The sequence below is a fragment of the Oncorhynchus keta genome, chromosome 35, assembly GCF_023373465.1.
Source record: "Oncorhynchus keta strain PuntledgeMale-10-30-2019 chromosome 35, Oket_V2, whole genome shotgun sequence".
Taxonomy (NCBI): domain Eukaryota; kingdom Metazoa; phylum Chordata; class Actinopteri; order Salmoniformes; family Salmonidae; genus Oncorhynchus; species Oncorhynchus keta.
In genome coordinates, this window is record NC_068455.1 from 26,399,989 (window position 1) to 26,413,371 (window position 13,383).

The window sequence follows — 13,383 nt, forward strand, 5'->3', positions numbered from 1 at the left end:
TAAAAATCTACTTTTTACGTTCATTTGTCAAACTGGATTCCTTCTAGCAATGACGCTACCGGTGCCAGCACATGCGCAGATCAAATACACTCCTGGAAGGCATTCAACTGTTTAGCTTGTTACATGTCCTAATAATTCGAAAGATACCTGCTTTTCTGAGCTGTTTTAATCGGCGTATGCTTACTCCGATTAAGATAAACAGAGTAATATGTTGACACTCGGCTTCTGCCATAATCAGTTTAATATCGAATAATTGCATGTAAATGTTGTTTGATATAGACATTTCAGCTATTTGACACTGACAGCTGAAGTTGACACGCCCCTTACCGTGACGTTGATTCTAACACGTGACAACGGGGGGCGGAAGTGTCATTGAGAGTCTTGATTGTTTTGTTCTCATTCCTAAACCTCATCGGATAAACATAATCATAACGACGTGAATAACATGACCACCATATCACAATTTGTGAATGATCAGCCGGTACTGCATCGGCGGGAGTTTGAGGAGCTAGATAGTCGAAGAAGGTGTCAATCTCATCATCCATCCAACACACCAAGGCAAACATTCCAGGTAGCCAGCTAACCTCGTTAGATAGCTAATGCTATCCAGCAGGTGCAGTTAACTAGCTATTGTTGTTAGCTGTGCAATTTTTAAATAAAGTGGAACTGTAACTAGTTATATAAAAAAAACATCGAACTGGCACGATGCGAATACATTTCAGGGTTAGCTAATTGGTGACTGACGATTCATAAAATGCTTACTAAATTGCTTGGATAATCAGCTAGCATGCTAAATCCCTTGACGTCATACTGACATGTAGCTTTGGGACAACATCGGGAGTCTGTATAGTTGTGCATCGTGCTGGCGGTTGGCGACGGAAAATAATCCTACCACAATATAGCCGGCTAAATCCCAACAATGGTTTTTCTTGTCAATAAGAGGATATGTATAATATAAGAACTCTACTTACCAGACGTAAAAGTGAAATGTGTCCATCGCTATCAAATAAGCGTCTGAATCTAACTTGTCGTCACCATATTCCCTCCGAGTTAAACTGGGGCTGCGATTAGACCACGCACTTCACGTGAAACTTCCTAACACTAAATCTACCACGGTTTACACAGCAGGAATATGGTGTGGTTTGGACAAAAGTTGGATTCAGAAGTTTATTTCCCGATGTATTCCAAAACTAGATGACATAAGGCAGCCATTGCCGTTTCAAACCAACTGGGAACTCGGAAATCTCCCGAATTCAGTGCATTCAAGACAGCTGGGAACTCGGGAAAAATAAATAGCTCCAACTGGGAAAAATCGCTTTGAAAGGTCATCCAAATCGGAAACTAGGACATCGTTTTAGTTTTTGAGCTCCTACTTTGACCTGAAATCACTGACTCATGATTTGACCCCATTTTTGGCACCTGTATTTGGGGAATTTCTCCCATTCTTCTCTGCAGATCCGCTTACGCTCTGTCAGGTTGGTTTTCTGAGCAATTTTCATGTCTCTCCAGAGATGTTCGATTGGGTTCATGTCAGGGCTCTGGCTGGGCCACTTAAGGACATTCAGAGACTTGTCCTGAAGCCACTCCTGCGTTGTCTTGGTTGTGAACTTAGGGTTGTTGTCCTGTTGGAAGGTGTACCTTCACCTCCATCTAAGGTCCTGAACAGGTTTTCATCAAGGATCTCTGTACTTTGCTCCGTTCATCTTTTGCTCGATCCTGACTAGTCTCACAGTCCCTGCCGCTGAAAAACCTCCCCACAGCATGATGCTGCCACCACCACGCTTCACCATAGGGAGGGTGCCAGGTTTCCTCCAGACGTGACGCATGGCATTCAGGCCAAATAGTTTAATCTTGGTTTCATCAGACCAGAGAATCTTGTTTCTCATGGTGCGAGAGTCCATTAAATGCCTTTTGGAAAACTTCAGGCAGGAAGTCATGTGCCTTTTACTGAGGAGTGGCTTCCGTCTGGCTACTTTACCATAAAGGCCTGATTGGTGGAGTGCAGCAGAGATGCTTGTCCTTCTGGAAGCTTCTCCCATCTCCATAGAATAACTCAGGAGCTCTGTCAGAATGACCATCGGGTTCTTGGTCACCTCCCTGACCAAGGCCCTTCTCCCCCTATTGCTCAGTTTGGCCAGGTGGCCAGCTCTTGGAAGAGTCTTGGAGGTTCTAAACTTCTTCCATTTGAAGAATAAGGGAGGCCACAGTGTTCTTTGGGACCATCAATGCTGCAGATATGTTTTGTTACCCTTACCTAGATCTGTGCCTTGACACAATCATGTTTCAGAGATCTACAGACAATTCCTTCAACCTCATGGTCATGCTCTGTCAACTGTGGGATGTTATATAGACAGGTGTGCCTTTCCAAATCATGTCCAATCAATTGAATTTACCACGGGTGGACTTCAATCAAGTTGTAGAAACATCTCACGGATGACCAATGGAAATAGGATGCACCAGAGCTCAATTTCGTGTCTCATAGCAAAGGGTCTGAGTACTTATGTAAATAAGGTATTTCTGTTTTTATTTTGAATCCATTTGCAAATATTTAAAAAAACCTGTGTGTAGATTGATGAGGATTGATTTTATTGTTTTTAATACATTTTAGAATAAGTCTAACATAACAATGTGTAAAAAGTCAAGGGGTCGGAATACTTTCTGAATGAACTGTAGCTGGCTACTTTTAGTGCATTTATTATGCTTTGGCCAATGTTTCTGTCACCTAGCAACTTGAACAACCAACAGTTACATTTCAAGGCTGGCGGGCAGTCTTATGATTCCAGCATGTATCAGTATAATGCTGATCAGAAGTTATGTGTTGTTGGAATGAGAGACCCATTCATACAGCCTAATGGCATGTCACACAGCCTTATGACACAACCACATGCCTATCCTAGGTATGGTACGTTCCATGTAGTGTACCTCTTTTGACCAGATCCATATGCAACACTGGATAATTGTAGTGAGGCACAATGTATGGGGAATAGGGGTGTCATTTAAAAGCCATACTTGTCTTTTCAGGATGACCCTAGAGTCAGACCACCTGGACCTAGATGGCAAGGCCCTCCCGGTGACCCTGGGACTTGGTGGTCACGCCCCTCTGGCGCCCCTGGAACCAGGCCCCGCCCCACCGCTGACCCCAGAGCCAGGCTACGCCCCTCCGGTGACCCAAGGCCCAGACCACGCCCAGCCGGTGACCCCATGGCCAGGTGGCCCCTCATTGACGATCCCACGACAAGACCTCAGGTGGATGACTGCGAGCGGATGGGGACCCTTTTCGGGCAGCTAAACAAGTGCCTGCGCAGCGCGGGCTTCACCCAGATGTACTTTGGGGAGAAGGTTGTGGATCCTGTGATCATCATCTTTTTCTGGGTCCTACTGTGGTTCCTGGGCATCCAAGCTCTTGGGCTGGTGGGGACTCTGTGCATCGTCATCATCTTCATCCAGAAGTAACTCGATCTCCAGCCTGTTTGATTGACAGTTGGGAGCTCCGGTGTCTACAAATAAAAAGGACTTGAACTCCAAATGAAAGGACTTGAACTCCCTCGCTGTCTGTTCTGTTTGCATTAAAAGGGCAATCAGCGGTTACTTCTTACTTTTTTGGACTTGTATATTAATGATATGTACCCATTGATTCTTGAAGAATATTATGCCTCATGAGCTTAGTTTAACTGTGGTACCCCATCAGAACTCAAAATATAAGCTTGTTTTACCCTAATGTTTGTAAACAAACACTGTATAGCATAGAAAAACCTGGTTAAAACTATCATTTGAATATCATGGATGGTCAGTCCTTGCATCCCTAGCTCTGTCTTTGAATTTGAGAATGGTTAAATTTCTCCAGCCCCATATCGCCACTTTATGCTGAAACAGAGGTGGGGAGCATGCTTTATTTTTCAGCTGCTGATTGACACTTTAAACCTTCCTAGACTCAGTGAGCGTTTGTCAATACTCATCTTCTTAGTGGCCAACTACACTTTATCTGGAGGGAACATTTAGAGTGCTGGCAGGTGAAATGGGGGCCTTGCTCTTAACTACAGATCTCCTGGTTTCAAGCTTTTAAAACTCAAAATCAGACCACTTTGCTCACTAGCTGCGCCCCAATACTCAAAAGCAATGTCTCATTATCTCATTACATGTGTGAGTATTGAATTGAAAGAACTGGATCAGTGAAAGCAATATATCTAATAGCTTAACTAGTTTTGTATCACATAGTTTAACTGGTAAATGTCATTTTCAAGTGTTATGAAGTTTTTGATCATGAGGGAAAGCAATCAAGGAAAGGAAGTCTATCAGAACTATTTGGATGCAGCCATTGCTTCAAGTATACTGAGCAGTTAAATATGCAATCTGTAAGCCTCCCGTGTGGCGCACCTCCCGAGCCTGAATGGGAGTTGTAGCGATGAGACAAGATAGTAGCTACTAAAAACAATTGGATACCACGAAAAAGGGGTAAAAATAAATAAAAAATAAATATGCAATCTGTAAGATGATATCTATAGTGTACATGGAATTATATTATGTGGGGAAAAACAAATATTTCGTAACATCATTAGAACCTGTAGCCTAAATCAAGGAGCGGCCCGTCATATTCCAAGGTGCATTCCATGAGATTTGCACATACAAGTAGCACTGTATTTCTATGATACAATTTGTAGTGGTCAAGGAAGGATATTCCATGAGAGCAACATTACTTTGCTTCACATCTTACATTATATGCCATTTTGTTAAACAACAGAATTAAGTAAAATATCCTTCATTTTGGGGTTATCTAGAGGTCTGTTTCTGCTGCATTAGTTTTAATTACCAATGACCATCAGGCCATATGACAGATTGTTTTTTAAGGCAAGTTGGGAGCAACATTCTAACACCTGCATGCCTACAAGGACCTGGAATGCATATCACTGACTGGTTTATTAGGTTCTATAGTAACGTGAGTTGTCCCCCTACTTTGAAAATGCATTCAAACATATACCTTTGATATGCATGTACTTCAAAGTAATGTGTGGTTGCTGTGAAGGAGAAAAGTGTGCTCATGACTAGCATGGATGTTTAACTTTTGCACATTTGTAAATGGGAATGGTAGAGAGAGTTATATTATATCAAGCCTATCCTTTTGAATGAAAATGGTACATAAATTGTCAGGAATCCTACTATTTTTAAAGTTGCATGTAATATGTAACTTGAAAGCAAGTCTAAGAAGCGGTAGATCTGTTATGTGCTCTATTTCTATGCTTCCCGTTACTTTCGGTTTTGTTCACCAGCTGAAAATACAATATTTTTTAGATGGACAAATGATTTTCTACACTATACATTGCTTGTTTTGTCACAAACTGAAATTGGGAGAACTATTCAAATTTTTGTAATCAGGAAATTATGACGTGATTTATGCATGTTGCACCTTCAGTGGAGGTGTCAAAATACCCATAAAACCTACCGGTCAAACAGGGAAATGGGATTTTATGAAACACTTCAAATAAGGGCTGTGTTTCGTGTAGGCTTACCCTGACGTGCCATTTTGATAACCATGTAAATCTCTCTCGGACAAGGTGACTTTTATCAATATATATATATTCGGCTCTGTTTCCTCTCATATTTAAAAAAAGAAATGCTAAGTAGCATTAAAGGAGACATCATGCAAAACTACAAATCCCTTCAATCTCCTGAATCTTCTCTAGCTGACAACTTTGCTAACAGGTATTGTGTCAATTTAAAACTTGCAATAGACGGTTCAAATAATTGTCCATTTATAGAAATGTAGTCAATTTATTCATTACTACAATTAGCTAACATTAGATAGTTAATCCAGAGATTCTTACCTTTGCCTTGATTTGGAATTCTCGTCCAGATAATCATGGCATTTGTAGTTCTTTATGAAAGCCACATTAGCAGCTAATTAGCGTTTCATTTTGGGGGTAAATGCAGGCTAATAGATTGATAAAAGTCACCTTGTCCTCGAGAGATTTACACAGTTATCAAAATGTCACACCATGGTAAGTCTACACAAACATTATTTGAAGTGTTTCTAAAATCCCCTATGGGAAAAATAAATGGTTGAAAAACAATTGAAACCATTTCCCTGTTTGACTCTAGGTTTCATGGGTATTATGACTCGTACTGTGGTACTCTATTGAGAGTGGTATGTCATTCTGAAAATTACTCCAAATGTAATCGGAAGGTAGTGCTGTAAGGCGAACAAGCACTTATCCTTGTGGTTCTTTGTTGTCAATTAATGTAGGAAAGGCTATATCAAATCGCAATGTTGAGATTGACTAGGCCTAAATATATCACTGCTTTTGTGAGAGATACTGCTACTATCATACTGTTTGAAGATTATGATGATGATGACTTTCCGTCATGGGTGTCCAAATATTCAATATTACAGACATCAGAATGTATGATAGACCACCTACTTATACTACTGTAAGCCAGAGGACTGCAAAGCATGCCCAGTGTTCACTGCTTGAGAATAGTTGTTTAACTTGTGGAGTACTACATACACATCACATACACTCCTAGGAAAATATTCAGCAGCACTATTGGTTGAGTGCAAGAGCCAGGGATGTAGCCTAGTAAACACTGATAAATGAACATTGTCCATAAGTGCTGATCTAAAGTAGTTTTTGCTGCATAAGGTTTTAGGTTAGGATTGGATTAATCGACTTCAGAAAAAAACTGTCATTTTATAAGCTTGTGTGGCCAACTAAAATACCCGTAGTCTTTGTGGAATGCTTTTTGGTGTTTGGCATGTTCCAAGTTGATATGCAAGATTTTTTTTAAGTGGAATGTCTATTAATATCTACAAAGTAGACTTTTAAGAGTGATCGAGCACAAAGCAAAACAGATGTGGATCTGCAGTGTGAATTGAGAGGGAATTTGTTGGATTGAATTGATATATCATATTCACTATAGGTATGTCTGTGATCAGTTTGGTAAACATAGATCCCGCATTCCTTTAACAATGAGAATATACAGTCATTTCTGTGTATAAGAATGTTGAAATTTGGGTAAATTACTTGATGATTGAAAAGCTGGACGATGTGTGAGAAATTTGTAACAAATGTTAATATGGTTTTCTCCTTTTTGGCATTAATTGTACACTAATTGAGTGTAAATGCTTTGCTACTGTATGAGTATAAGATGTTGTATGTCAAGCCAAGCGGCCGGTAGCCTAGCGGTTAAGAACGTTGGACCAGTAACTGAAAGATTGCTGGTTCAAATCCCTGAGCCGAGTAGGTGAAAAATCTGTCTGTGCCCTTGAGCAAGGCACTTAAACCCTAATTGTTCCTGTAAGTTGCTCTGGATAAGAGTGTCTACTAAATCAGGGGTACTTTTTCACTCAGGCCCCCCTTCCAGCATTGGCAAAAAACCTAGCAAAATATCGTTAGCTGACATGGGTCAGTTGATCTAGACATTTCTGACAAGTTGTAAATAGCTCTCTAAAGTATGTCATGACTGACATGACAAGAGGAAAACTGATGATGCACTCCCCAATTTCGATTTTGCACCTTGTGCATTCTACTATTACACTTTTCAAGAGTAAATTGAAAGCCAGACTGAGTTCCCCCTGCCGACCCCTCGCCCCACAGTTTGGGACCCACTGTGCTACATGACTAAGAATGTAAAATGTAAGTCTTCCACAGAGGAATCTTTCAGGACAGAAAAGGATGGCATAGCATGGATCACTGATTGTGCCGTACTCATACCAATGAATTAATATAATCGTGCTTCATTTTTATTATTGATTTTTAGTTATATTGATTTATTTTAAGATTAAGATTTCTGAGTGATATTCAGATCTTACAATGTTATACATACTTGCAAAATGATTGAACTTGAATTTAAAACATGTAGATAAAAGTTATGTTTTTAAAAAGTATTCCTTTGTGTCATTTTCTCAACACATGAACATGTGGTTCTGAGAAATACCAACCGCACGGCAAGCGGTACCGATGCACCAAGTCTGGACAGCTTATACCCCCAAGCCATAAGACTGCTAATGTCAGGACAGACGCTGGAGTAGAGAAGCAGGTACGGTGAGTAGAACATTTAATGGGAACAGACATGGAACAGCGTCAGAACCGGGTAATACACAGACGCAGAAGCGGGGAATGGCTCTGGAAAACAGACAGATTTAGGGGAGGTAATAAAACAGGTGATTGAGTCCAGGAGAGTCCAATGAATCGCTGACGTGTGTGACGAGGGGAGGCAGGTGTGCGTAATGATGGTGGCAGGAGTGCGTAATGCAGTGCAGCCTGGCGCCTTCGAGTGCCAGGAACGGAAAGCGGGAGCAGGCATGACAGCTAAATAGTTAACCAAATACTCTACAGCAGCTACCTCGACTAATGCATTGACCCCTTTTTGCACTAACTTTTTTTACTCATCGCATACGCTGCTGCTACTGTTTATTATCTGTCACTTTATTGCTAGTTACTGTATATGTACATATCTACCTCAATTACCTCGTACCCCTGCACATTAACTCGGTTAGCCAAGGTATTGTTACTCATTGTGTATTTATTATTACTTTTATTATTGCGTGTTTTACTGTTCTATTGTTTATCTATTTTCTTTCTCTGCATTGTTGGGAAGGGCCTGTAAGTAAGAATTACACTGTTAGTCTTCATCTGTTGTTTACGAAGCATGTGACAAAGAAACATTTGATTTAATTTTGATTTGACCAAACTATACTAAACAAAAATATTAACACAAAATGCAACAATTTCAAAGATTTGACTGAGTTACAGTTCATATATGGAAATCACTCAATTGAAATAAATTCATTAGGGCCTAACCTATGGATTTCACATGACTGGGAATACAGATATGCATCTGTTCATCACAAATACCTTAACAAAGAAGGTAGAGGCGTGGATCAGAAACCATTCAGTTTCTGGTGTGACCACCATTTGCCTCTTGCAGTGGAACACATATTCTTCACATAGAGATGATCAGGCTGTTGATTGTGGACTGTGGAATGTTGTCTCACTCCTTTTCAAGTGTGAAGTTGCTGGATACTGGTGGGAACTGGAATACGCTGTCGTACACATTGATCTAGAGCATCCCAAACTTGATCAATGGGTGACATGTCTGGTGAGTATGCAAGCCATGGAAGAACAGGGACATTTTCAGCTTTCAGGAATTATGTATAGATCCTTGAGACATGCTGAAACATGAGGTTATAGCGGTGGATGAATGGCACAATAATGAGCCTTAGGACCTCATCACGGTATCTCTGTGCATTCAAATTTCCATAGATAAAATTCTATTGTTTTTGTTGTCTATAGCTTATGCCTGCCCATACCATAACCCCACCTCCACCACAGGGCACTCTGTTCACAACATTGACATCAACTGCTTGCCTACACGATACACGCTTTCTGCCATCTGCCCGATACAGTTGAGACCAGGATTCATCAGTGAAGAGCATGGTTCTCCAGCGTGCCAGTAGCTATCAAAGGTGAGCATTTGCCCACTGAAGTTGGTTATGAAGCCGAACTGCAGTCAGGTCAAGACCCTGGTGAGGACAACGAGCACACAGATGAGCTTCCCTGAGACGGTTCTGTCAATTTGTGCAGACATTTTTCAGTTGTGCAAACCCACAGTTTCATCAGCTGTCCTGGTACCTGGTCTAAGACGATCTAGCAGGTGAAGTAGCCGGATTTGGAGGTCCTGGGCTAGCATGGTTACACAAGGTCTGCGGTTGTGAGGCCAGTTGGACGTACTGCCAAATTCTCTAAAACAACGTTGGAGGCGGCTTATGGTAAAGAAATTAACATTCAATTATCTGACAAAAGCTCTGGTGAACATTCCTGCAGTCAACATGCCAATTGCACACTCCTTCAAAACTTGAGACATCTGTGGCATTGTGTTGTGTGACAAATCTGCACATTTTAGAGTGGCCTTTTATTGTCCCCAGCACAAGGTGCCCCTGTGTAATGATCATGCTGTTTAATCAGCTTCTTGATATGCCACACCTGTCAGGTGGGTGGATTATCTTGGCAAAGGGGAAATGCTCACTAACAGGGATGTAACAAATCTGTTCACAACATTTGAGAGAGTTTTGTTTTCTGTGTGTATTGAACATTTTGCGGATCTTTTATTTCAGCTCATGAAACATGGGACCAATACTTGATATGTTGCGTTTATATTTTTTTCAGTGTAAAACATTGTCTAATTCTTCTCTATTGGAAGTGATTGATTTCCATACTAATTTCCACTGTCTCTACAACTAAATAGTTAAAATAATTGTGGTAACATTTGTTGTAGTTTCATTACTTGTTCTGTTAGCCTTGGCCTACAAGTTTCAAATCTACCTGTCATACTGTTGATTTGGGAAGGTGGAAGAAGATGAGAATGAGAGGAAGCCTCCAAACGCCTTAAACCAGAGTCAGGAAATGCACCCACATCCACAACTGCTCTACTAGGCCCAAGGGAATCCAGAACTAGAAGCAGAGATGAGAGCTCAGGCTGAGCACTCCTACCTGGAGACGGTGCTGTGGAGGTGGCAGAGGATGCTGGGGGGCCAGAGGGACGAGATGAGGAGGCTGAAGACTGACATGAAGAGGGAGACAGAGAGCTTGCAGACTCTGCTCGCTGGCCTCTTGAAGATCTGGGGGTGGAGGCAGAGAGAAATGAAAATTAAATGCGGGTTAGTTCAAGTGAGTCTAAACTGTCATGCTTCACTCACTTTTACAATTCGTTTTTTAAAATGTTTTATAATAAAGGGCCTCCGTTTTAGCCTTGTGCTACAAACCCAGTCTATTGTTCTGTTTCAGTTGTCTGAAAATGTAACCCCAGTTTGAGGTGGCGCCGAACCGCTCTGCCAAGTTCCTGAAGGAGAACAACAAGCTGAGCTGCCTGCTTCGCATGGTGGAGTCCTTGGTGGCCGACCTGCAGCCCCTGCTCACCTACCACCAGGTCCTTGTGGAGGACACCATGAAGGACAACTCCATATAACACAAGATGTAAAAAGAACTCTGAAGGACTGATAAATAAAAGTTTCTGATTGTGGATCCTATTGTGTTTGCTTACTGTTTCTTTTGGGCTCAAACATTTTATAATGTATGATCTAAATGATCTAACTATTAGTCTTTCCCTGCACTTTATATGGCCCTAAGTCAATATAACTTTATTGCCCTTTATCTTTACAATAAGAGCTACAATTATCTACTAGACTATACTGATAACCTATGCTATCTGAGATTCAAAGTTCTCTTTATTTTAGAGGGCGTAACCGCACATAATGCAGACAGTTGCCGATCCAACTTACAAATGTTGCACTTCTCTGATGACCCTTTTATCAGAACAGTAGGGAATAACCTCACAACAGTGACCTGAGAAGCATTAGAAATGGCTTGCATAACCAATAAAATAACAATCCCAAACATGACATTTCCATTTGCAATAAACTTTTAAACAAGCTCAAATTAATTGAGTTTGTTTTTTTTGTTTTTTGTATGATGCAAACTGGTATAATACCTGAAAGTAGTTGTGACAATATGTAGCTGCACTGTGAATACACAATACCTGCCTATGTAACTCCCAATGTAATTACATAGGTATTGGGTATTACATTTATTGTAAAAGAGGTCAAGTACTGCTGCTTAAATGGATATTTGACCTAATCATCTATCCACTAACCATGAGGTAAAGGAGAAGACCAAACGGGGTCTAATCAGAAAAGTGCTGTGACACAGTTCATCAGCACAGATAGCTGACAAAATTATTTACAGAATATAGCAATTTTTTTATCATTTTGTATGTTGTCTGTAACGAGTCCTGAAATCATGTGTATAATTAAGCAATAAGGCCCGAGGGGGTGTAGTATATGGCCAAAATACCATAGCTAAGGAATGTTCTTATGCCTAACACAGCGCGGAGTGCCTGGATACCAACGTAATTAGATTTATTTCTAATTAAGTATTTTTTGGGGGTCATACTGTCATACAGGGGTGTCAACATATGGCCCACAGGTGGTTTGAGAATACATTTCTACACAGTGTGACATGCGTCACCTAACTGTGATTGTGCCCAGGTATGTCTCGTTATCTGAGGGTGCGGTTTTTCCTATAGAATGAGTGTTTCCCTGTGCCCAACAGATTGCCATTATTTGCAAAGGTTGGAGTACCTTGGGAGGACAACAGCAGTGAATGTGCCTTAGTCCAAATTCCAAATTCCAGTATGTTGTTGGCAAATGTGTTCCCTTCAGCCATGATCCTCTGTCCTCCTCCCTGTGGCACACTTCCCTCAACAATGGACGGAAATGCTTGTTTCAGTAAGAGGGTCAACCATCCAACTGCACATATTTTTTTGCTGGTCAGCAGAATAAACAGCAAAACTGTCAAATATGGTTTGATAAACCAATCATTCACTATATCACAATAGTTATTAGTAAGGGTGAATACTCAATAGTATGCAGCATACTGTAGGCTTAATGATAGTAACCGTTGTAACAATGATAATCGTTGTAAGGGTTTTCCTGTGGTGAAGTAGAGGCGGACCAAAATGCAGCGTGGTGGTTATTCATGTTCTTTAATGAAGGAACTATACATGAAATAACTAACAAAACAATAAATGTGTGAAAACCAAAAACAGTCCTATCTGGTGCAAACACAGAGACAGGAACAATCACCCACAAACACACAGTGAAACCCAGGCTACCTAAGTATGATTCTCAATCAGAGACAACTAATGACACCTGCCTCTGATTGAGAACCATACTAGGCCGAAACATAGAAATACCCAAAACCTAGAAAAACAAACATAGACTGCCCACCCAACTCACCATACTAAATAAATACAAAACAAAGGAAATAAAGGTCAAAACGTGACAATCGTAAAGTTTTTATTTTGTTTGGTATCCAGGCCTTTTTTAATACCCTTTATCAGTGTAATGTCTGTGCTCAAACACATTTTCACACAGAAACATGTTTCAACAACACTGCTTCTCACCAATTATTTTCCAGGTTATTCTATTGTCATTTAAGTGATTGTGTTTGAGTGGAGTGACAGAAAGTGACCCAGTTGTTTCTTTCGTTGTTACCGAATCAGACAGTGTAGTCTAGTTATTAATAATATTAAGTCAGGTATCAGCTTGTTCCTACATTTGATGATATTCTGTAGTCCTATTTATAATTCTCTATGTGACTTGAAACGGAGTACGATTGATTCCGGCATTAAACATTTGTTTAACACATTTCTGCTATCAGACCTGAATAAAAACCACAGAGTGATAAATCAAACTCAGACACTGAAGTGACACAAATTATCTGAATCAAACTCACACAGATGAAAAGTTACAGAAGCATCTTGGATCAAACACACAGAGACCACAGTGATTACACAGACCGCATGTGATCACAAGCATACTGCAGAGTAACA

At 40.6% G+C, this 13,383-nt stretch overlaps 1 protein-coding gene and 1 long non-coding RNA gene across 4 annotated transcripts; both read left to right on the plus strand.

Moving 5' to 3' along the window:
* Positions 1-335: 335 nt before the first annotated feature.
* LOC118368191 (uncharacterized protein FAM241A-like) lies at positions 336-7,879 on the plus strand. 2 transcript variants are annotated; one of them, XM_035752048.1, is made up of 2 exons: positions 336-571; positions 3,022-7,879. In XM_035752048.1, exons 1-2 carry the CDS (start codon positions 446-448, stop codon positions 3,451-3,453), a joined length of 558 nt encoding a protein of 185 aa, XP_035607941.1. In that variant the 5' UTR covers positions 336-445; the 3' UTR covers positions 3,454-7,879. The 2 variants fall into 2 exon arrangements, with proteins under 2 accessions (XP_035607941.1, XP_052352695.1); XM_052496735.1 differs by lacking the exon at positions 336-571 and adding an exon at positions 2,276-2,511.
* Positions 7,880-8,996: 1,117 nt separating this feature from the next.
* Positions 8,997-11,013, plus strand: LOC118368009 (uncharacterized). 2 transcript variants are annotated; one of them, XR_008091376.1, is made up of 4 exons: positions 8,997-9,093; positions 9,401-9,763; positions 10,341-10,661; positions 10,779-11,013. It is a non-coding gene; the product is annotated as an uncharacterized LOC118368009 (long non-coding RNA). The 2 variants fall into 2 exon arrangements; XR_004822248.2 differs by having other exon boundaries at positions 9,000-9,093; positions 9,327-9,763.
* The last annotated feature ends 2,370 nt before the right edge of the window (positions 11,014-13,383 follow it).